The sequence below is a fragment of the Budorcas taxicolor genome, chromosome 5, assembly GCF_023091745.1.
Source record: "Budorcas taxicolor isolate Tak-1 chromosome 5, Takin1.1, whole genome shotgun sequence".
In the NCBI taxonomy this organism is placed as follows: domain Eukaryota; kingdom Metazoa; phylum Chordata; class Mammalia; order Artiodactyla; family Bovidae; genus Budorcas; species Budorcas taxicolor.
Window position 1 is genome coordinate 6655010 of NC_068914.1, and position 26136 is coordinate 6681145.

At 39.7% G+C, this 26136-nt stretch overlaps 1 protein-coding gene across 1 annotated transcript in view; it reads right to left on the minus strand.

Annotated features, from left to right (window-relative positions):
• The window catches only part of CCSER2 (coiled-coil serine rich protein 2), a 122069-nt gene that overhangs the window by 73531 nt on the left and 22402 nt on the right, over window positions 1-26136 (minus strand). Inside the window, exons 3-4 of the mRNA XM_052640144.1 lie at window positions 21407-21497; window positions 9991-10153 (exon numbers count right to left, since the gene is read on the minus strand). Of these exons, the coding sequence (XP_052496104.1) occupies window positions 9991-10153; window positions 21407-21497 (254 nt within the window). The remainder of the gene's footprint in view (window positions 1-9990; window positions 10154-21406; window positions 21498-26136) is intronic.

Below are 26136 nucleotides of genomic sequence, written 5' to 3' on the forward strand. Positions count from 1 at the left end.
AAAACCTTTAGCTTTTTTCTCACTATTAATAGAAATGGTATATTAAAAGTTAAACACATATATTTTCAACATCATGGTTATCTATTCTTTAATGCTAGATTCAACATAATCTCAATTAAAATCCAAACAAGATAGTCTGTGGATAGTAACAGTGATTCTCAAGTTTATATGAACAGGCAAAAGACCCAGAATAACCAACACAATACTGAAGAAGAAGAAAGTCAGAATACTGATACTATCTTACAGACTTTCTGTATCAACTGACAGTAATCAAGACTGTGATAGAGACAAAAAGATTAATGGAACAGAATAGAAGGTCCAAAAATTCACCCATACAGTGAACTGATCCTTGGTAAGCAACAGAGTTCCAGAAAAAATCTACTTCTGTTTTATTGACTATACCAAAGCCTTTGACTGTGTGGATCACAATGAACTGTGGAAAGTTCTTCAAGAGATGGGAATACCAGACCACCTGACCTGCCTCCTGAGAAATCTGTATGCTGGTCAAGAAGCAACAGTTAGAAATGGACACGGAACAACAGACTGGCTCCAAATGGGGAAAGGAGTACGTCAAGGCTGTATATTGTCATCCTGCTTATTTAACTTAATGCAGAGTACATCATGAGAAATGCTGGGCTGGACGAAGCACAAGCTGGAATCAAGATTGCCGGGAGAAATATTAATCACCTCAGATACGTAGATGACACCACCCTTGTGACAGAAAGCGAAGAACTAAAGAGCCTCTTGATGAAAGTAAAAGAGGAGAGTAAAAAGTAAAAAAGTTGGCTTAAAGCTCAACATTCAAAAAACTAAGATTACGGCATCGGGTCCCATCACTTCACGGCAAATAGATGGGAAAACAATGGAAACAGTGAGAGACTTTATTCTGGGGGGGCTCCAAAATCACTGCAGATGGTGACTGCAGCCATGAAATCAAAAGATGTTTGCTCCTTGGAAGAAAAGCTATGACCAACCTAAACAGTATATTAAAAAGCAGAGACATTATGTTGCTGACAAAGGTTCATCTAGACAAAGTTATGGTTTTTCCAGTAGTCATGTATGGATATGAGTTGGACTATAAAGAAAGCTGAGCACTGAAGAATTGATACTTTTGAACTGTGGTGTTGGAGAATACGCTTGAGAGTCCCTTGGGCTGCAAGGAGATCAAACCAGTTAATCCTAAAGGAAATCAGTCCTGAATAATCATTGGAAGGACTGATGCTGAAGCTGAAACTCCAATATTCTGGCCACCTGATGCGAAGAACTGACTCACTGGAAAGGACCCTGATGCTGGGAAAGGCTGGAGGCAGGAGAAGAAGGGGATGACAGAGGATGAGATGGTTGGATGGCATCACTGACATGATAGACATGAGTTTGAGCAGGCTCCAGGAGTTGGTGATGGACAAGGAAGCCTGGTGTGCTGCAGTCCATAGGGTCACAAAGAGTCGGACATGACTGAGCAACTGAACTGAACTGACTGATCCCTAGTAAAGGAGCAATGGCAATTCAAAGGAGACAGGACAGTCTTGTCAACAAATAGTAGTGAAATAATTAGACATTTATACACCAAAAAAAAAACACACCACCTTGCACACCTTTCAAAAATTAACTGAACACTGACTGGTCAAAGATCTAAATATAAAATGCAAAACTACAAAGTAACAATGAAAATTTAGGTGACTTTGGCAATATGTTTTTGGATATGACACAAAAAGTACAACCCATGAAAGAAAAGACTGACAAGTTGTCCTGCATAAAATTAAAAATATATGCCCTGTGAAAAATATCATTATGAAAATGAAAATGAAAAACACAGACTGGAGAAAATATTTGTAGTAAATGTATCTGACAAAGGATTGGTATCTAAAATATATAAAGAACTCCGAAAGTTCAACAAGAAAACAGATAGCCAATTTTAAGAATGAGCAAAAGCTCTAAACAGACATCTCACTAAGACAAAACACAGATATAGCCAAGAAGTCTATGAAAAAATGCCCCAAATCATACCATTAGAGAACTGCAAATTAAAACAACAATGAAATGCCACTGAACACCTATCAGAACGATCAAAATCCACAACACCAAATGCTGACAAGGGTATGCAGCAACAGGAGCTCCTACTCATTGCTGGAAGAGAAGTGAATGCACAGCCATGGCAATCTCTTACCAAACTAAACACGTATGCGTGTGTGCGTTCATGCTAAGTCGCTGCACTTGAGTCCGACTCTGTGGGACCCCACGGACTGCAGCCTGCCAGGCTCCTCTGTCCGTGGGACTCTCCAGGCCAGAATACTGGAGTGGACTGCCATGCCCTCCCCTCCAGGGGATCTTCTGGACACAGGGATTGAACCCTGGTCTCTTCTATCTCCTGCATTGGCAGGCAGGTTCTTTACCACAAGCACCATCTGGGAAGCCCAAATCAAATATATTCTTATAAAATGCCACAATCATGCTTCTTAATATTTACCAAAATGAGTTGAATAATTACCCACATAAATGTTTAGAGCAGCTTTATTCATAATTACCAAATTCAGAAGCAATCAAGTCATCCTTCAGTAGGTAAACGGATAAACAAATTGCAGTTCATCCAGACGTGCATGTGCAAGTGTGCTAAGTCACTTCAGTTGTGTCCAGCTCTTTGCAACCCTATAGACCGCAGCCTGCCAGGCTCCTCTATCCATGGGATTCCCCAGGCAAGAATACTGGAGTGGGTTGTCTTGCCCTGCTCCAGGGGATTTTCATGACCCAGGGATCAAACCCACATCTCTTGTCTACCTTCACTGGTAGGTGGGTTCTTCAGTTCATCCATACAATGGACTCTTTCTTAGTGATAAAGAGAAACGACTGTTCTTAAGTGAGATAAAGCCACAGAAAGACATGGAGCAACCTCCAATACGTACTGCTAAAAGAAGCTGATCTGAAAAGGCTACATTCTGTTTCCAACTGTATGGCATTCTGTTTAAAAGGCAAAGCTATGGAGACAGTAAAAAGATCACTGTTTCACTGTTTGTCAACAACGTTTCCAGGAGGCAGGGGTTCAGAGGTGAAGAAAAGGATGAATACATGGAGAATGTGGGGTTTCAAGGACAGTGAAACTATTCCGTGTGATACAGTAACAGTAGATACACACTACTATGCATGCGTCAGTCCACAGAATGTACACACAACCTACTGGTTCAAAGCGTTGTGAGTCCTAATGTAAACTATACATTTTAGTTAATAATAATGTGTCAATATTAACTCATTAATTGAAACAAATATTCCCCATTAATACAAGATGTTAATAATAGAGAAACTGTGTATAAGAGTTAAGGGAATTAACTCTTATAATTAACTGTGTACAAGAGTTATGAGAATTCTGTACCTTCTGCCTAGAATTTCTGTAAACCTACAATTGCTCTAAAAAATAAAGGCCATTAATTTTTTTTGAACAGTCATGACAAAAGGAAAAGAAGGAAGGACTTACAGAACGGCAGAATCAAAGGTCTTCAAAAACCCACTCCCACATAAAAGCTCTAAGAGTGTGTGTGTCAGTCTCTCAGTCGTGCACAACTCTTTGCGAGCCCATGGACTGCAGCCCTCCAGGCGCCTCTGTCCATGGAATCCTCCAGGCAAGAATACTGGAGGGAGTCAACATGCCCTGCTCCAGGGGATCTCCCCAATCCAGGGATCGAACACAGGTCTCCCACATTGCGGGCAGATTCTTTACCATTTGAGCTATCCAGAACACTGGCAAATTTGGCAAAATCAACTTTTCAGAACTCTAGAAACAGCCAACGGAGAAGGCAATGGCACCCACTCTAGTACTCTTGCCCGGAAAATCCCATGGACGGAGGAGCCTGGTGGGCTGCAGTCCATGGGGTCGCTAAGTCGGACATGACTGAGCAACTTCACTTTCACCTTTCACTTTCATGCATTGGAGGAGGAAATGGCAACCCACTCCAGTGTTCTTGCCTGGAGAATCCCAGGGACGGGGGAGCCTGGTGGGCTGCCGTCTATGGGGTCGTACAGAGTCGGACATGACTGAAGTGACTTAGCAGCAGTAGCAGCAGCAGAAACAACCAAATCAACTCTGGAATTAACAACTAAAAAGCACTTACTGAAGAAAACCAACTGACTTTCATGAGACCAAACTCTGTGACATTTAATTTATTCTATTTCCTTGCTTATCTTCCTAGCTCTGTGGTAGCTTGAAAAACAATAGCTTTACAAGTGCAGTAGCTGTGACATTCAGCAATCTCTTAAGGGTGAGATGGGAGGTAAACTGGGATTGGAACTCTCCAAGCAGCACCGTTTCCAGAGAAGTGTTACTATTTGACCTAAATGGTACCTCCCTAGAAAAGGTCCATTCTCAGCAGTTGTTTTATTTGACCTGATTCAGAGCTCCCTCAATGGGAACGGCCTTAACTCTAATATGTTTTAAAAGAGAAAAGAGAATAAATTAGTGACAATGGTTTAAAAATCTCAGCTGCCTGAGATGGCAATACCAGTTGGGACAAAGAAGAAAGTGAAAAATTTTAAAGGAAAACCTGAGGAATCACATGTCCACAGGAAGCTTTGGAAAGCCCTAACATATTCCTAGGCACAGAGAAGGCCATACACGTGTGGAAGTCAAGGAAACACCTAAGAAAGTCTTAATCCCTCATCTTTGGCTGATGTTGAGCCTCTGAGCAAACAGGAAATGAAGGCTAAGGCAGTACTGCAAACTGCTTATCATGTTGTTGAAGGTATCCCTGAATACACACACACACACACACACACACACACACAGCCCCTTGGAAAAGGCTGGAAACTTATTGGTGCAAGGCATTTAAGGAAACTGCTTTCTAATCATTAGTTCCCAAATGTGACAAACTAAAAGAGAGACACATCATATTCAAACCAACAAAAGCCAAATAAAAAGTAAGAATCCTGAACACAACAAGAAAAACAGTTCTTTTATTGTGTTAGAAGACATGCTCAGCAAGATTAACAGCTGATTTTTCAACAGAAAGCATAGGAGTTATAAAAGAAAGGCTTTCCTGTTAACCAAGAATCCTATATGCAGCAAAACTATCCTTTAAAATTAAAGACAAACTAAAATATCCCCAGATAACAACCTAATTTGTTGCCATCAAACCTTCCCTACAAGATATACTTAAGGTGGGGACTTTAATGTTTCCTCCTCATTAACAGATAAAACAACTAAGAAGGTCACCAAAGAAAGAGAAGATGTGAACAACACTACAAACTAAGAAAGCCTAACAGACATCCACAGATCATCTAAGAGAGTAAATCAGCAATCAGAACACTCACTGCAAAAAAAGTCCCAGGCCCAAATAACCTTGACAGCTAATGCTACAAAATAGTAAATCAAGAGTTAACAAAACTGCTTCACAAACTCTTCCAAAAATAGAAATGAGAGAAACACTTCCCAATTCAATCTGTGTGATATCAAAAACACACACACAAAAAAACCTCAAGAAAACTACAAATATTTGTTATGAATGATATAGAAAATCCTCAACAAAATACTTAGGAAGCTGAATCTAGCAACATCTAAAAGGATATCATGACCAAGTGGGATTTATTTGAGAAATGTTAAGTTAGTACAACATCTGAAAAATCAATCAAAGGCATACATCACATTAACAGCATGAAAGGAAAAATAATTATATCAATAGACACAGCAGTAGCATTTGACAAAATCGAATACCCTTTCATGATTAAAAAAACTCAATAAAATATGAACACATGGGAACTTCCTCAATCTGATAAGGACCATCTATGAAAACCCACAGTGAACATCATATTTAACAGTAAAAGATTAAACACTTTGATCCTACGATCAGAAACAAGACACAGATGACTGCTCTTATCACTCAACTTGTACTAGAGGTTCCAGCCACAGCAATCATGTGGGGCCGGGGGAGGGAGTATCCAGACTGGAAAGAAAAAGGTAAAACTATCTGTATTCTCAGATGACAGATTTTACATGTCAATGTAAGAGGAACTAGGGAGCCAGAAGTTCAAATGAATCCCGTACAGGAACACTGGAGGCTACATTTAGAGTTGTAGCAAAACTTACAGTGCAGAGGGAAGTGAGCCTGGGGCCAAGACTTTTGTAAACTAGGGAATGGGACCACTAAGGAGAAGCTGATAAAGACAAATGCCCTAAGTGTCAAAGGAAAGAGGTTTAGGAACCCTTCATTCAGAAGTGAAGATGAGGAATGGAGACAAAGCCTCACCCCTAAACAGAACAGTTCTAGAGTGACTAGAAAATAAGAATCCCTCATCTAAGAAGGCTACTGAGGAATCAGTACACTCGGGAAAAAGTTACAATCAGGAAAATGTAGGGGGAGAGGTCAAGGATGTGGGTTTAGTAAGATGTAACAGAATTTCACTTGGCTAGTAAAGCTGTAGGGAAAAGGGGAGGTCTGGAGAGAAAAAAAGGAATAACAGGTTAGGTCAGGTGAAAAGAGAGAGCAGTACTGACAAAAATACAGAGAAAGTAGATGAGTGGTTCTGAACCACCAGTCCCCTGAGTTACAGATATGACATAATCCTATAATTAATTATGACAACGATGAGAATTAAAGGACAGACAAGAAAGAGAACCAGCAACATTTAAGAAGTCAAAGAATGGGAAGAGGAACTTTTGCACATGTTATATATTAAAAGGCCCTGGGGTTAGCACATCCAAATCTTTTAAAATCAAGGTATAGAAAGAAAATAATAGTTCTAAGGTTTGCTGGAGTAAGGCTTCTTTTGGATGAGGTTTTTCTACCATCCACCCCATAACTGGCTCTAAGAAATCTAAGAGTCCTAAACCTCACACAGCTACCCAAAAGCCTGAGCGGATCAATCAGCTGCTTAACTTCTAACTAGTTGCAAGAAACCAGTGTATGTCAATTCATTTGTTGGGAAGTTCTGCCCTGAGTCAAATCAGCAACCATCAACAGTATTATGCATTTCTCTCTCCTCATTCAGACTCACGAGTGCGGATGACCCACAAATCACTAGGACCTCAGAGTACACTGCTTACAAGGGATCTGTTGTCATGTGTTTTGGGAAATGGCTACATATTTTTCTTTACCAGTTTTTGCAACATCACAGAACTATCATTATATATTAAAGGCACTGGAGTCTACTATTAAAAAAATCATTTAACTTGGCCTTCCTATAGTCATCTGATCAAAGGTTCTCTTTTCTACACCTGTTGACCTCCAGAAATACAGTTTTTGAAAAATGTTTAACTTTTCTGACATATAAATAATCAGTCACAGCTTCATCATTCCCAAGGACAGAGATTGCTATCTCCAGGTAATTCATTCCATTTTAGACATTCTTATTAACAGTCTCACAAAGTTGAAACTTGTCACCCTTTATCTTAAAATGCATGGATAGTTTTTTCTATCTATAGTTAGAGATCACATTTATTCACTCCTCCAAATGACCTAGCAATTGAGCTATGAACCTAAGAGTAGCTCTCTGAAAATGCCACAGTGTTCCATACATGGCTTTGTACACACTATTTTTTCTATCTGAATACTCATCCTTATATAGAAACTGCATGCGTGCATGTAAATTGCTTCAGTTGTGTCTGACTCTTTGCAATCCTATGGACTGCAGCCTGCCAGGCTCCAATGTCCAAGGGATTCTCCAGGCAGGAATACTGGAGTGAGTTTGCCATGCCCTCCTCCAGGGGATCTTCCCAACCCAGGGATCAAAGCCATGGTCTCATGTCTCCTGCATTGGCAGGCAGGTTTACCACTAGCACCACCTGCTGCTGCTGCTAAGTCGCTTCAGTCGTGTCCAATTCAGTGCGACCCCATAGACAGCAGCCCACCAGGCTCCCCCGTCCCTGGGATTCTCCAGGCAAAAGCACTGGAGTGGGTTGTCATTTCCTTCTCCAATGCATGAAAGTGAAAAGTGAAAGTGAAGTCGCTCAGTTGTGTCCAACTCTTAGTAACCCCATGGACTGCAGCCTACCAGGCTCCTCCATCCATGGGATTTTCCAGGCAAGAATACTGGAGTGGGGTGTTACTGCCTTCTCTGAGCACCACCTGGAATCCTCTGCAATTGCTACAGTCAAGTTATCAGTTCAACCCTAACTTTCTTGATACACCACTATCCTAAGCAAAAAACTGCATGCTCCTCGAGTCCTGCATACGTCACTTCAAGGCACGTATCATCGTTACGCTGTACTGCCGCATTATAACTACTTACATACCCCTCTCTCCCATACTCTAAACACCCTGGCAGCAGGAAGTATTTACTACTCATCTTTTTATGGGATGGAAAAGGCACAAAAATCTTCTACCAAGCTGATAACTGCAATGAGTCCAACTAAGCTTACACACTACATAATTTGTTTTATCCTTCTCAAAACAATGCTCCAAGAAGCCACTACCAATCTACAGCTTTCACCTCTCACACCATCTCCAAATTCATTCCCTCTTAAGAGTTTAGAACTCAACATACATGTTCTCAATAAATACCTGTTAAATGGTTGAATAAATCTTATCTTATAAGCAAGGTTCACATTTTAGGTAGGCTTCTAAATTTTCATAAGTTAGCCTTAAATTTACCTCCTTACAAACCAACCATCAAAGATGAAGGAAGCATCATCATCATTATTAGCAATGAAGACTATCTTTACTTCAGATTCTTGTCTGATAGGACCAACTCTCTGATGTCCATTACTTATCAAAAGCCCAGACGTAAGGAAGAGAACAGCCAAAATAATGTCTGGGAGGATATGTACTACATATATTCTTCCAGACACTCTATAAATTTCATCCTGGCATCAGACTTTACCAACAAAAGGAACTTTATTTGGAGTTCATTGTAGAACTCCAATGATTCACTTGTAGAACTACTTTTTCTCAGACCAGAGTTCTTTGTAGCATGAACTGAAGAACACAAATAAAAAAGCATTTTTTATTTATGGAATTTATCATTAACTTAAGGAATTAAAGATTTAAGGAATTTATCATTAATTCTACGTTGGGATTCTGTCTGAGACCTCTCCACTACATCATAAGGTGTTCTCCTTATAAAAACTCATGCAAAGCAATCCCTTATAGGTTTCTGTCTCATAAAAGCAAATCAACTGAGAAACATATCCTTTATCCATGTACATTATAAATCTTGTAATGGATCAAGTTTTGTTCTTTGCTTTTTGTTCTTTTCTTTTGCTACAAGGAATCTTAGAGACAAATCTCTTCCTTCAAGAACTCTACAGCGCCTCATATTTCCCCCTTTCCACTATTTCTTTATCCCAATTTTACTATTTGTACTAATAATGTGCTCCAAAAGGACTTTAAATCCCTAGGGGAATGAGATGAGAGAATAAAAAGGAAAAAAGTTAAAAACCGCCACTGAGTGCCTACAGTAAGTCAAACACTGCTCCAGGCACATTTATCCCTGATCCTTGAGCCTGAGAGAAAGGTATTATTAAGTATGCTTTACAGATCGTAAACTGAAGTAGAAAGAGGTTAAAAACTTATCTACGCTAACAAAGCTACACTGTACCAGGCCAGAGTGTGATCCCAGCTTTGAATGACTACATTGCCACATTATACATAAGGTCTGACCCAAATTAAAGACTACGTTACACTTCAAAAGAAAAGGAATTCTAGCATCATACTTGAGGAATTTTTAAATTTCAATTTATTATATGAACAAAAGAAGACAAATCACTCGGCACTAGTCTCACACGTTAATATCTGAAACATAATAAACTTTAACAAAGTAAACACCTGATCATTTCCAAATGAGAACTAGACAATAATATCGAACTTTAAAGTTCAAACAGCAGACATAGAAAAAAAAAGATTTAGGCCAAAACAAAAGAATTAGACATATTATTCCAATTAATACCACACATAACTTGAAATGTTTTTCGGTGCCTCTAAATATAAAGGCAAAAAACAGTTTTGAGAGGTTAAGGGGGAACTACGATTTAAAACTAGTGAAGAGAGAAAACATATTTTAAATTAGACTCACCTGCTCAAGTCACTTTTTCCATGGTGATGATAGTGGTCAGGATGGCTAAGGTGGTAATGTTCCTGTCCACTCCACCTCTGGGGTGGCCTTTTCCAAAATCCTTCTTGAGACTGTCGAACATTTCTGTCTGATCGGTCAAAGCGGTTCATATTGTCACACTCCACTAGACAAATCCAAAAGCAAAACACTAGAAACATGTACATACACTCTATAAAAGTTAACTACTTATAGCTTGATAATTAAAGGCCGCTGAAAATATAAAAGCGGTATTCTAAAATAACAGCCATTTATGTTAGCTGACCACAAAAAAAAAAATCAGGATTTCCATAAGAAAAATGACTAGTTCTTTTGTTGAAAACTGAACTTTATATTATTCAAACTGAAGTAAATTTTAAAAACTTTTTCATCACAGTCACTGAAGTAACAACAACCCCACTGTTTTAAAACAAGCAAATTATCGTTGAAATCAACATTATACATTTTAAACACCAGTAATCAGCTTTAAGTGGTTTTCATCATGATCAGTAGTTGGCTCAGACTTCAGAATGAAAATGACAATAAAAAGTAGAAGATTTTAAGTCTGGGAAAGAAGTCATTCCTAAAAATGAATGCCACAGTTAATTTTTTACTGATTTCAAGAAGTACAAATTAACTTTTCATCACAAACAAATCCTATTTTTAAAATTAAGCTCACAGTTTTAGAAAGTAAAACGTTCCAAACTGCCGATAGCAGAGCTTGTTCAAAAATTCTAAAATGCCCCGGAAAACAAAGCCAGTGCTTTGCTGCAACAAATAGTACACTCCCTGAAATCCAAATGCCACAAAAACATGAAAAGAATCTCTTTGAAATACCCCAAGCTTCTCCTTCACTTACCCAAACACTTTCCTCACATATCTGAGCACTCACTAAGAGAGTTACTTTGTACAAGGGAGACATTGTGTCGCCTGCTGCCTACTCAGACATAGTTGCACTGACAAACAGGCCTTCCTTCCTGCTCAACTCCCAGCCCTCCCTGTGGGAAGCAAGCCCAGTTTACCCTGTGACTCCATCTTCGCTCAGTGCTTACATAGCCTCTGAGTTAGGACTGTTACTAAAAATACAGCTAAGCACTAACCCAAGCCAGGAACAGGAAAGGGTTTTCTAGCAGAACAATTATTACACGAGAAAGTTCAAATCCTGCATGTTCAGAATTCCTTGTGGTAAGAAAGCTTCAGAAATCAATGTAATCCTTCCCAACTGGGGGGGGAGGGGGGGGGGACCTCATTATTTACATAACTTGTTTTCACATAATTCAAACCTGAATTTGATATACGGAAGCATAGTATACCAAATAAAAACAAACTTCCCCACTCCAAAAAAGAAAGGCTGATGCAGTTAAAGTGCATATGTTAAATTCTTATATACACTGAACTCACTGTGAACATATTACTTTTAGATGAGTAACAATTTAAATAAAGTTTCAAAAGATACTGAAATTTTGTTTATTAGAAAATTTCCGTTAGCAGAACCAATTTTGGGAAAAAAAATTTAGGTTTTACAGTTTTAAAAAATTTTTAAAGAAGTCTTACATTTGAAATGATTTCTTATCATCTTATTGGGATAAATTAAGATATATATATATATTTTTTTTTTTTAAGTTCAATAATGAAAACCTGACTGTTAAGTAAATAAAGGTATGGTGACCATTATGCCAAAAAAAAAAAGAAAAAATCAGGAGTAGAAAATACGACTGCAAAACAAAAATAAACTGAAAAATAACCCATACAAAAGCTTAAATGTGTTTTCAGTTCACATTTGCATTATACTCATAGACAGAGTTAAGTTTCTTAAGTATTTCTCATGGCATTAAAATGTAACTTTAGTTTAAGCAACTCTATGTAGCTGAGGGATAATCTATATCTACTTTACATTCTTAATTCATGTAGGTAACGCCTTCAGGTTTTTTTGGCTGCTCCATGCAGCATCTTACACCTCCCCAACTAGGGATCAAACCTGCACCCCCTGCAGTAGAAGCGTGGAGTCTTAACCACTGGACCACTAGGAAAGTTCCTATTCACTTAGGTAAAAATACACTTTCCAAAGAAGAAATTTTGTAATAAGAATCTGAAATATGACACCATAACATATTAAAAGGCAAAATAATGAGGCCAGGAGATGGGGTTAAATACTGTGGGAAATTATAATACAGAAATCAGTGTGCTGCTCTTATTAAATTGATATGCTGTATTTACCAAGGATTGCTAGTACTACACACAGGCTCCATATAGAGCACTTTTACTGAAACGTGAATTCAACCATCAGCATAATGGCAAATAAGAACTGGAAACAAATATTTTCCAGGACCACAGAGGACTATTGTTAAACCTGGGATAGAGGAAGCTTAAACTCTCAGAAAAATGACTGCTCTGAGACTCTGAATGAAGAAAGAGTCCTGCTTATACTACTTACCTACAGCATCCATCAATCATGTTTTGATATACTTTAAAATGTTGCTGAGACAAAAATACTTAATAACATTAGCTGAGCCTTCTTACAAAAAGCTAAGGGTTCTGTGACAGAGGCAAAGAAACAACATAGAAATAAAATGCAGAGCCAATAAAATTACAAGATGGAGTTAATTTAAACCAAGTTTCCAGGGTCAATGAAGGAACAGGACAAACAAGACTAAGAAAGGAAGTATATCCTTCTGAATGTGTAATATCATAGAGAAGGATGGGGCAGTCCTAAAGGTATTCCAGTTCAAAAAATGTTTAACCAATATGCTGATCAAAACTAGCTACACACCAGATTTTACCCTGTGAGTTTAGGGACAGAGAATAAATAAAGGCCTTCTGAAGGGGCTTTCTAGCTACAAAAGTAAAAGGCAGCAGATTTTAGTAGTTCTTTTACTATGAGTAAGAGACGAATAATACAAGGACGTGTACCCTCTGAAGAGGGAAAGAGAATCTAATACAGCTAACTGAAAGGTACAGGATGTGGAGATGTCTACATCTGACATTCATCATACCATCTCTTCTAATTTGATAAGGGATAAAATGAGATGCCAAAAGAAACCTAGATTCTTTCTCTGATAACTTAAACTTCTAAGAAAATAATGACGGATAACACATAGTATTTCTATTTATGACTAACAACTAGCTATGAAGATAGCAGGAAGAAATTATATACATCACAAAGTCTGGAAAAAATGTATTGTGCAGGAGGTTTTAACAATCCGAACAGGAAAGCTTTTAGATGAAATTTGGCTTGAAAGAAGAAAAGCTCATTTAAAAAAAATCATGTATTTGTTATAACTAAACACCATTTAGTACTGAAAAAATTTCCAAAAGAAAATAAAGTAATTAAAAAGTGATCAAAAACAGTACTACTGACCTCCTATGATTATTACCCCAGTAAAATGTTTAACAAAAATGTGGCCTTAGGAAACAACATGAAATATGTATAATTTAACAGGCACCATAACTTAGTGGGATAGGATTCAGGAAGTAATGAAAGACATCTTTTTCAACAGAGAAAAATTTAAGATACAACGTGTAAAGAGTACACTTAAGAAAACATACACTATGAAAACTGCATAACCCTTAAGATGACACCACACACGTGCCAAATGTTAGGCACTGATCTGTGGGCACTGAGTGACCGTTAGAAGAGCCTGAGCGAGAGAAAAACACGATACACATACACACAACTGCTCACGCGAGGGGCCCTTCAGAGCAAACAGGGAGCAAACCTCAAGTACCCACTGGCTGCTACAAGAAATTCAGATTCCAAAACTATTTCCGTAAGAGATTCCTTGACCAAGGTAAAAGAAAAACGTAGAAGAGAACGATCTCTCTCTAGATCCTCCCAAATCACAGCTAAAACCTAAAGTCCTTTTGCCATTTACTCCTTCTTCCCTCATTCTGTGCTCAATTTCCTTCTGCCCCCTCTCTCCCTCTGCCCCCCTTTCCTTACCCCCTCAAGCTGGCCAGAAGCCTCAGAAGCTCTACACCTCTTTAAGTTTATCTTCTGCAGAAGAGGGGAAAACTCCTTAAGGTGAATTTTTAGATCTGGTCTCATTCTGAGCTGAGAGCCATGGCTATATACTTTCTAAGGTCTAAACAAGTTTAGGAGATATATGCAGAGGAATTTAAAACAGTTTTAGGAACTGATAATACAGGGCCCCAATGTCTATAGCAATTAATTCCTACATAAGAGGGAACTTTAGGAGCAAAAAAAAAAAAAAAAAAATAGAATGGAAAAGGCACAGTGTGAAAATCCTAAAGTGGACTTACGAACCCATGACTGTGTAGAGGAGGGTTTGGGTCTGAAAATAAAACAGACAAGATATATCAACGGGAAAAAAAGCATACAGACTTATCTAATATGTGACATGTAAGCCTTCTTGAGGAAATGAAGACAAGACCCAAAGAAACAGTTAGACCTGTGTATTTTTATGCTAGGCTCGAAGAAGAGTAGAGAAGGAATATGGCAGGAAGTATGAATAAGCATGGTAGACTGGGGAAGCTTAGCAAAGGTTTGTTAGGATCTTAATCTAACTGTCTTCAGAGATAAGTATGGTCTTTTCCTATAGGTATGGGGAGGGTACCTCTCACATGAGGATTTTATGACCTGTTTCAGGGAAGATGCACAATAGGAGGAGAAAAACAGAATCACGTTCCTGTTTCTGCCACTTTCTCAAACACCTTCAGCTTAAAATATCCAGTATGCCAAGGTGCCATATTTGGGGGCCGTGTATCATAAACTATAACAACTGCAGTTGAAATCAGAAGTTAGAAAAGGACTTTCAGAAGCTGCCAACAAAGAATTTTCTGTGAACACAGAAAGGGCTCTAATTCAGTTCTATAAGCAAAGAAAGAATAAAATCCACTACAGATTTCAAAATCCACTACAGATTTAGACTGACCACCCTTAGAGAGCATTCAGGAGTAGATTCTGAAAGTGATATCATCTTGTCTCCCTCCTCACTTTCTGTAAAAGATTTTAAGGCAGCAATCGGGTAAACAGCCTCCTTGCCAGACTTCCGATGCTTAGAAAGAGCCTTAGAAAAAAGCAGAATAAGGCTCAGAATAAATTATGTCTTTCACATATAACAACTAGATGCCTCCACTCCAATAAATTAAACACTGGAGAAAGAAGTCTCTTAATATACTTATAGACGCTATCAATATAAATATAAATAGCAGGGCACTAGAAAGAAAAAAATGAAGTGTCTTGTGTTGCCTAGGAAATAAAAGAGAAAAAGTAAGTGAGTGACTAGCCAGAGTATTCTGAGGGGGAAATCAAGCCCCCAATTTCTGGCTTTACCCTTAAATTCAAAGATAAATTTTTCTAAACCGTAAAGGACAACCTTGCAAATATATTACTGCTATATTTATATAGTATTTTGGTATACTCTAATACCAACCTTTAACCCTGTGACTGTTATATAACCTCCCCTTCAGCGTTACTAAACCACCCAGTGTAGCGATCTCCAATAACTCGGACAGTTCCCAAATCCTAGCCCAAAACTGTCCAAGGAAGATCTGACCACAAATCTTCCTTCCTTGTCTGTGCTACCACATATGCTACCCTAATATGTATAGAAATGCAACTGCCAGAGAAACATTTCCTCATGGCCTCTTCCTTGAAATCCCAGAAGACTCCCCTTTTCATAATGAAGTCACAGCAAACACTTGTCCAAATCAAACCCAAACTGAAGATCTCAACAAGGTGCCAGTCTTCTTATTAACAAAAATACCACTGATATTGGCAGAATTAGCAGGGTGGAACCCATCAAATCCAGAGTGATCCATCCCAAACTGTACTCATATTTGCACAAAAGCTTCAAAAACCAGAAGCTCAAGGGAACTAAAACCCACAGTCAAAATATATTAGAAGACTCCTTAAATTTTGTACTAATCCTTATAACATTCCTATCCTCCCAACAGAAAACCTGAGAGGCAGTGGGTACAGTCATTCAGGACTTCAGAGCTATAAAGAGAAAAGTCGTCCCCTCCTTTCCAGTAATACCAAATCTAAACGCTGTTTTATCTCTGATGCCTCTTAAGGCTACCTGTTGACATCCAGGTTCTGTTTCCTTTAGTGTTCAATTCGCTCAAAATAGTCAATACTTGTTTGCCTTCTCCTCGGAAAATCTGTAATATGAGAGATGTTATACCTCAGGAATTCCCTCCAATTCTTCATAGGTCCCCGAACAAAACCTATGAAAGACTTCCCTGGTGGCTCAGGCGGTCAAAGAGCCTGCCTGCAATGTGGGAGACCTGGGTTCGATCCCTGGGTTGGGAAGATCCCTTGGAAAAGGGAATGGCAACCCACTCCAGTACTCTTGCCTGGAAAATCCCATGGACGGAGGAGCCTACAGTGCATGGGATCGCAAATAGTTGGACACGACTGAGCAACTTCACAAACAAAACCTCAAGAACTTTTAACTTCGTTCTGATTCTACTTTATAGGGATACCTTTTTGCTGTGCTCTAAAGATGAGGCAATAGAATGCAAAAGTAGGAAGTCAAGAAACACCTGGAGTAACAGGCAAATTTGGCCTTGGAGTACAAAATGAAGCGGGGCAAAGGCTAACAGTTTTCCTAAGAGAACACACTGGTCATAGCAAACAGCACAAAAGAAGACTCTACACATGGACATCACCAGATGGTCAACACTGAAATCAGACTGATTATATTCTTTGTACCAAAGGTGGATAAGTTCTATACAGTGACCAAAAACAAGACCGGGACCAACAAGACTGTGGCTCAGATCATGAACTCCTTATTGACAAATTCAGACTTAAATTGAAGAAAGTAGGGAAAACCATTAGATCATTCAGGTATGACCTAAATCAAATCCTTTACAATTATAAGGTGGAAGTGCGAAATAGATTTAAGGGACTAGATCTGATAGACAGAGTGTCTGATGAACTATGGACAGAGGTTCATGACACTGTACGGGAGATAGGGATCAAGAACACCGCCAAGAAAAAGAAATGCAAAAAGGCAAAATGGCTACCTGAGGAGGCCTTATAAATAGCTGTGAATAGAAGAGAAGTGAAAAGAAAGAAGAAAAGGAAAGATATACCCATTTGAATGTAGAGTTCCAAAGAATAGCAAGGAGAGATAAAGTCTTCCTCAGTGATCAGTGCAAAGAAATAGAGGAAAACAATAGAATGGGAAAGACTAGAGATCTCTTCAAGAAAATCAGACATACCAAGGGAACATTTCATGTAAAGATGGTCTCAATAAAGGACAGAAATGGTATGGACCTAACAGAAGCAGAAGATATTAAGAAGAGGTGGCAAGAATACACAGAAGAACTGTACAAAAAAGATCTTCATGACCCAGATAATCACGACGATATGATCACTCACCTAGAGCCAGACATCCTGGAATGTGAAGTCAAGTGGGCCTTAGGAAGCATCACTATGAACAAAGCTAGTGGAGGTGATGGAATTCCAGTTGAGCTATTTCAAATCCTAAAAGATGATGCTGTGAAAGTGCTGCACTCAATATGCCAGCAACTTTGGAAAACTCAGCAGTGGCCACAGGACTGGAAAAGGTCAGTTTTCAATCCCAAGAAAGGCTAGGCCAAAGAATTCTCAAACTACTGCACAACTGCACTCATCTCACATGCTAGCCGAGTAACGCTCAAAATTCTCCAAGCCAGGCTTCAACAATACATGAACCATGAACTTCCAGATATTCAAGCTGGTTTTAGAAAAGGCAGAAGAACCAGAAATCAAATTGCCAACATCCGCTGGATCATGGAAAAGCAAGAGAGTTCCAGAAAAACATCTATTTCTGCTTTATTGACTATGCCAAAGCCTTTGACTGTGTGGATCACAATAAACTGTGGAAAATTCTTAAAAGAGATGGGAATACCAGACCACCTGACCTGCCTCTTGAGAAATCTGGATGCAGGTCAGTAAGCAACAGTTCAAACTGGGCATGGAACAACAGACTGGTTCCAAATAGGAAAAGGAGTACGTCAAGGCCGTATATTGTCACCCTGCTTATTTAACTTATATGCAGAGTACATCATGAGAAATGCTGGGTTGGATGAAGCACAAGCTGGAATCAAGATTGCTGGGAGAAATATCAATAACCTCAGATGTGCAGATGACACCACCCTTACAGCAGAAAGTGAAGAGGAACTAAACAGCCTCTTGATGAAAGTGAAAGAGGAGAGTGAAAAGGCTGGCTTAAAACTCAACATTCAGAAAACTATGATCATCCGGTCCCATCACTTCATGGGAAATAGATGGGGAAACAGTGGCAGACTTTATTTTGGGGGGGCTCTAAAATCACTGCAGATGGTGAGTGCAACCATGAAATTAAAAGACACTTGCTCCTTGGAAGGAAAGTTATGACCAACCTGCTGCTGCTGCTGCTAAGTCGCTTCAGTCATGTCTGACTCTGTGCGACCCCATAGACGGCAGCCCACCAGGCTCCCCCTTCCCTGGGATTCTCCAGGCAAGAATACTGGAGTGGGTTGCCATTTCCTTCTCCAATGCAGGAAAGTCAAAAGTGAAAGTGAAGTCGCTCAGTCGTGTCCGACTCTTAGCGACCCCATGGACTGCAGACTACCAGGCTCCTCCGTCCATGGGATTTTCCAGGCAAGAGTACTGGAGTGGGGTGCCATTGCCTTCTCCTACCTAGACAGCATATTAAAAAGCAGAGACATTACTTTGCCAACAAAGGCCCATCTAGTCAAGGCTATGGTTTTTCCAGCAGTCATGCATGGATGTGAGAGCTGGACTATAGAGAAAGCTGAGCACCAAAGAATTGATGCTTTTGATCTGTGGTGCTGGAGAAGACTCATGAAAGTCTCTTGGACTGCAAGGAGATCCAACCAGTCCATCCTAAAGGAGATCAGTCCTGAGTACTCATTGGAAGGACTGATGTTGAACCTGAAGCTCCCATACTTTGGCCACCTGATGCGAAGAACTGACTCATTTGAAAAGACCCTGATGCTGGGAAAGATTGAAGGTGGGAGGAAAAGGGACGACAGAGGATGAGGTGGTTGAATGGCATCACCAACTCAATGGACATGACCCTAAGTAGTCTCCGGGAGTCGGTGATGGACAGGGAGGCCTGGCGTGCTGCAGACCCTGGGGTCACAAAGAGTTGGACATGACTGAGCAACTGAACTGAACTGAACTGAACTGAAAGATGAAGCAGGCTCTAAGACCAACACCATCTCTCTGCTTCCTGATTTAGCTCAGGCTTCCAGAGAGAAGTTGCCATAGCTCTGTCAAAGTAAAATCCATTATCAAGGATGTAATTTATTTCATGGAGGTAAATCCTTCATTGCTCACTCTGTGTGTGTGTGTGTGTCTGTGTGTGTCTGTGTGTGTCTGTGTCTGTGTCTGTGTCTGTGTCTGTGCCTAGTTGCTGAGTCATGTCGGAATCTTTGCGACCCCACGGACTGAAGCCCACCAAGCTCCTCTGTCCATGGGGATTCTCCAGACAAGAATACTGGAGTGGGTTGCCATGCCCTCCTCCAGGAGATCTTCACAACCCAGGGATCAAATTTAGGTCTCCCGTAGTACAGGCATATTCTTTACCATCTGAACCACCAGGAAAGCTGAAGAATACTGGAGTGGTTAACTTATCCCTTCTCCAGTGGATCTTCCAACCCAGGAATCGAACTGGGGTCACCCACATTGCAAGAGGATTCTTTACTAGCTGAGCCACCCTCAATACCAGCCCTAAAATCTTCACATTAAATCTTCTAGATCACAAAGTCTCATTATCTTTTCTCCTATAATTGTTAATGGTTTATGCTTTTCCTCTGTATTCTATAATATTTTTTCTACTTGATCTTCCAGGACACTAATTTAGATTTCAAAAGTGGCTATGCTTTCTGTCATCTATCATTCTACTGGGAAATCTTTCATAAGCTCTAGAAAGCACTGTGCTGCAGTGGAATCTAAATGCCCTTGTTATTACCTCTTTGGGCCACTCTAATTCCATTCTGCTGTTTTCCCTGTTCCTCTTCCTGGGTATTGGCTGTGACCTTTCTTTCTCAGTTGACTAGAACTCAGCACTGACTGCTGGAGTATCCTAAGTGACAGCAGAACCGTAAGAAGATGCAACAGTCTCTGTCCCTGAGGAAGAATAGATACTGTTCTCAGCTCCACAATGTCCTTCAGTAGACTGACATATCCAATGTCCTCCGCCACAGAGATTCACGCAGTGAGCAGAGTACACTGCCCAGTCCCACAGGTGTTAGGCCTGGCCATGTAACCTGTTTAGCCAACAGAGAGTGGGTAGAAGTAACAGTGTACTGGTTCTAAGTGATTAGTTTTAAGAGATATTATACACATATTTTCTGCTCTCCCTGTTGCCCTTCTGCTTGCTATTTACCATGAGCATGTCCTGCTCCAAAGAGTCCTGGTTTCAAAATGAAGAAGCAATGAGTAGACCTAAACTCAGTCCCGCAGCCTGAATTGTCCCAGCTAATCCAGATTCAAGAAAACAAAAAACTAGTGTTTATTTTGAAAGCCACTGAGATTCTGAGAGTGATTATTATGCAGCATCCTGGAAGTAAGAGAGAAAAAATAAGCCTGACTAACATGACAAAAGCGAGGAGCAAGCAGGGTCCCAGAACCTCAGTGAAGCACTAGAACAACCAACCAGCCTCTCTGAAAAATACCCTTGTATTCTTCTAGCCTTGGGTATAAAAAGGCCTTTACTACCCTTTTCAGGTCACCCCTGCCCCGAGAAAGTCAAAGAAACCTGGCAAGTGCTGCCTGACAAGGAAGCCACGGCTCTCTGAGACTCTTCCTACCAGGAGGACCCATTTCAATCTCTGCCCCAGGGGCTGCCTAGGCTACTCTCTGGTTCTGAACCAGTCTTCAAGACAGAAAATCCTACCAATGCTACATCAGTGGAGGCAAGAGCATCCAGGCCCGTCTTTTACACGGATTATCTAAAGCCCCACTTCAGAAGTTACTGGGATCCAGAGACAAAGACAGACTGAATTTGGGAGTAAAAAGAATAGAATGATTCATTCAGGTCACCATCTTGATTTTTTAAAAATATTTATTAACTAAATGGTCTTTACTACTGTTTCATAAGACAAAAGATATCTCTTTTTTCTCTAAATGTATTTCTCCTTAAAATACAAATGAGAAAAAGTGAGTTGGCACAAAGGGAATAAAAGGACAAATACCATCTAACAGTTACTTTATGATACAGGTACACAATTTTATTGGATCACATAGAGTATATACCTAAGACTTACAAAGTCATGTCTTAAACATTTAAACAAATGTGCAAATGAACCTATTTAATGTCACTTAAGACTGATTCTCAGTCTGAAAAGGCTACTTCCACAGAGATTAGGAAGTCTGTGGATAATAAATACCAAACTGTGTATTATCAAATAGCTCTGGAGGTTCAATATTATCCACACTCACCATTTTCAAGAGGTGTATCCTCAGGCAGATCCACATCAAGCATAAGGTCATCATCCTCTAGGTCACATGATTCAAGATTATTCAGAATATCCTGAAAACAAAAGCAAAAAAAAAAAATAATGCTATAACTTAGCTCAGTATAATCATTATTTCTGAACATTGATACATGAGAATTTGATTTCACTCAATGTTTGTGTGGTTAAGAAAAGATTTTAAAGATACAATCTTTAAATGAAAAAACATAAATAAATAAATTCAACTGGTTTGTTTGGTTAAGCTATTTTAACATCCCTTCCCTAGTCTTCTTCCCACCAGTTGGTTTTTATTTGCATTTTAAAAACTTACACAGTGTTTATTACCTGTAGGATATTGTTCTAAGCACTTTACAGGTATTAATTAATTTTAGTCTTCACTTCGATTTTGTGACTAATATAATCTCCATATTATAGATGAGGAAACTAATGCACAGAAAATCACATTAACACTCATCAATAATAAATCATTATATATGATGTTTCAGAAATTTATCTACACATGGAAAGACGTTCTGTAAAATGGTGGGGGGAAGTAATTACATCTGTACAATATGACTTCATCTTTAATGCTGAAAAACACATTTGAATGTCCAAATGGTGATATACCAAAGAATTGGTATTAATTTCTACTACATGAGACAACATGTGCTTCTGCTCTTTGTATTTTTTTTGATTGTGACTTTTTACACTTTTTTTAAATTTCATAATAAGGACATACTGCTTTTATAATAAGCAAAACTTCACACTGAAAAAAGTCAACCTCTTACAGCAAGAGCAGGGAAGTTCAAAGCACGCATATCTAGCCTCCACATGGGAATCCTCAGTTCAGCCCACCCACCACAACCACCTGCCTCTTCCCTCTTCACTCAAGCCAATCTGGACTAGTTTGGGTACCTGCCCTAGTGTTCCCAGAAAGTTTCATTGTGTGAGTAAGTCTTTCCACATTCTCTTGTTACATGTATAGCACCATCTTTCCTCACACCAAAACAAACTTGGGCGGAGGGGAGTTGATCCCGCCTCCATGAGGCAACCACAAGACACACCTTCAAAAATTCAACACATATAAAAACCAATATACACAAGGCACAACCCTGGGTAAAAGACAATCCCTATCTTAGTTGAGTTTAGCTAAACTACTCCATGATATTGCTGCTGTGGCATCCATTTTTGTGTGGCCAAGCAGCCTGCAGCGGTCTTGGACTGAAAGTGGCCCCTTCCCCAAGCTCATCCCCAGATAATAGCCAGAGTCACAAGAAAATATAAGTTCCTAACAGGGCTTCTCCAGCAGCCCTTCTGAACAACGGTCTCCCCTGTCTTCCAGGTACTGCCCCTTACGCAACCTCAAATGAGACCACCACAGAGATTATGAAAACCCTGCGCTTTCTGGTTTGAACTGACCAAGCCAGCCACAGCCCTGGAACCTTCAAAGCACTCCAGCCATGAACCCCGACGATAAAAGCGCGTGCCCCAGGTTGCTGCCACTCTGTCTGCCCTTGCACAGCTCCTCAATGCATGCCATGTCCTTCCTCCAGGACCTGTGAGCAATAAACTTCTCTACTTCAAGTTCCCATGTGATCTTTTCTTGAATTGGGGTTCACCAGCCAACACCTTGGGGCTCTAGTTAACAAATGTTAATTTAACAAAGTCACACAACCCTCCAAGGTTACCTGTCTTCCCTCAAACAGACAGTTCTTCATAGTATGGTAATGTCCAAGTGTCACAAGGGTTCATCAGATAGATAAAAGTTTCAGCAAATCAGAGTCAACGTAAAACAGATTCAAGTCGAGACAACCTAAGGAGCAACAAATCTGGCCTCTAGAACATGGAAGAGGAGACTGCCTTCTGCAGTAACAGTACAGTAAGGGCAAGGAGGCAGAACACATCATCACTCTAAATGTTGGCAAAAAAGTTTTTAAAAGATGAAAAGTAAGTATTACCGATTTTACAAGCTTACAGACAGAATCAAGTATATTACGTAGGTATTTATACAACCATTTAAACTGTAACCTTTGAAGGTGTAAAAAACATTATTAGTTTTCAGGCTGTGAAAAATCAGGTGATTGGTCAAATCTGGCATACAGGGTGGTCTGCTGACCTGTTTTATTCTAATAACTTCAAGTAGACCATTAAAACTAGTAACAGACTGGACGTTTGTGCAAACATTCCCCAAAATTCATATGCTGAAGTTCTAAACCCCAGTATGAGGATATTTGGAAATAGGGCCTTTGGGAGATAATTATTAATAGGTTTAGACAAAGTCAGGACGGTCGGGACCCGCTAACGGCTTAGTGTCCTTCAGTTCAATCGCTCAGTCATGTCCAAGGCTTTGCAACCCCATGGAGTGCAGCACTCCAGGATTCCCTGTCCATCACCAACTCCCGGAGCTTTCTCAAACTAACGTCCACTGCATCAGTGATGCCCTCCAACCATCTCATCCTCTGTCGTCCCCTTCTCCTCCTGCCTTCAATCTTTCCCAGCATCAGGGTCTTTTCAGAAGGTGATTCTTCACATCAGGCGGTCAAAGTATTGGAGTTTCAGCTTCAGCATCAGTCCTTCCAATGAATATTCAGGACGGATTTCCTTCAGGATTGACTGGCTGGATTTCTCTGCAGTCCACGGGACTCTCAAGAGTCTTCTCCAACACCACACCACAGATCAAAAGCATCAATACTTTGGCACTCAGCTTTCTTTATAGTCCAACTCTCACATTTACACATGACTGCTGGAAAAACCTTAGCCTTGACTAGATGGACCTTTGTTGGCAACATAATATGCTTTTTAATATGCTGTCTAGGTTGGTCATAGCTTTTCTTCTAAGAAGGAAGCATCTTTTAATTTCATGGCTGCAGTCACCATCTGCAGTGATTTGGGGGCCCAAAAAAATAAAGTCAGCCACTGTTCCCATTGTTTCCCCATCTATTTGCCATGAAGTGATGGGACCAGATGTCACGATCTTAGTTTTCTGAATGTTGACTGTTTTCACTTTCATCAAGAGGCTCTTTTGCTCTTCTTCACTTTCTGCCATAAGGGTGGTGTCATCTGTATATCTGAGGTTATTGATATTTCTCCCAGGAATTTTGATTTCAGCTTAGGCTTCATCCAGCCCCACATTTTGCATGATATACTCTGCATATAAGTTAAAGAAGCAGGGTGACAATATGCAGTCTTGACATACTGCTTTCCCAATTTGGAACCAGTCTGTTGTTCCATGTCCAGTTCGAACTGTTGCTTCTTGACCTGCATACAGATTTCTCAGGAGGCAGGTCAGGTCGTCTGGTATTTCCATCTCTGAAAGAATTTTCCAGTTTGTTGTGATCCACACAGTCAAAGGCTTTGGTCTAGTCAATAAAGTAAAAGTAGATGTTTTCTGGAACTCTCTTGCTTTTTCAATGATCCAACCGGATGTTGACAATTTTGCCTTTTCTAAATCCAGCCTGAACATATAGAAAGTTCACACTTCACGTACTGTTGAAGGCTGGCTTGGAGAATTTTGAGTATTACTTTGCTAGCATGTGAGATGAGTGCAATTCCGTGGTAGTGTGAACATTGTTTAGCATTGCCTTTCTTTGGGACTGGAATGAAAACTGACCTTTTCCAGTCCTATGGCCACTGCTGAGTTTTGCAGATTTGCTGACATATTGAGTGTAGCACTTATAGGAAGTGAAAGAGACAGGAGCACACACACTCTCTCCCCACCATGTGAGAATGCTGTTAAAAGATGAAAAGACCTTCACTAGGAACTGAATCTGCCAATACCTTCATCTAGAATTTCCAGGTCCCAAAACTGAACAAAATAACTGTCGATTGAGCCACTCAGTTTATGGTATTCTGTTATAGTAACCGGAATTAAGACAACATTCAAACACAAAGTGTAAGGGGAAGGGCCAAAAGTACATCTACATCATAAACCACTATTTAAGCCATCTTAAGGAATTTGGACTGTATTTCAATGACAGGGTATGACTGCTGAGCTTTATTTTAAGAAGTGACAAATTGAGATCTGCATTAAAGAAACATTATTCCGTTTGCAGCATAGACAATGGATTTAAATGGGGGGGAAACAGTTTAGCAGTTATTGCAGAATCCATGTAACATATGACACAGCCTGATGATAATCAATGTCAATGACAATGAAAGAATAAACAATCACAAGACACACAGAAGAGTCAGGATCTAAAGGACCAAAGTTCACGAAGAAGTAAAAAAAGAGCCATGAATGACTCCTTGGTTCCTAGATTTAGAAACAAATGGGTGGTTTCCATTCACTGAAATAAAGTATTAGAAAAGGATAACCAGATCTGATAAGAGATAAAAAATTAATACACACTATCAGAACCTGACAATTTTGACATCCTGCTATATCTTCAAAAAGAGATGTCCACCAGACAGCTAAATATACAGGAGAGTGGAGCTGAGCAAAAAAATTTGAGGTGTGGGAGTCACTCACATAAATGACAACTGAAAGCTATCAAATAATGAGTCTGACAAGAGAAACAATGCTGACTGAGAAGACAGGATTCTAAGATCTGTCTTAGACAGGCTTTCCCATATTCATTTTTATAGAAGGTCTCTGCTTCTCCAATATCAGATTTTGAGAAGAGCTGTATCAGAGATATTGTTAGACCTTTCAGAAAAGATTCAAGCAAAGAGATAAGGGGAAAAAATCTATTGTAATTTTTCTTCACTGGTTTGGGA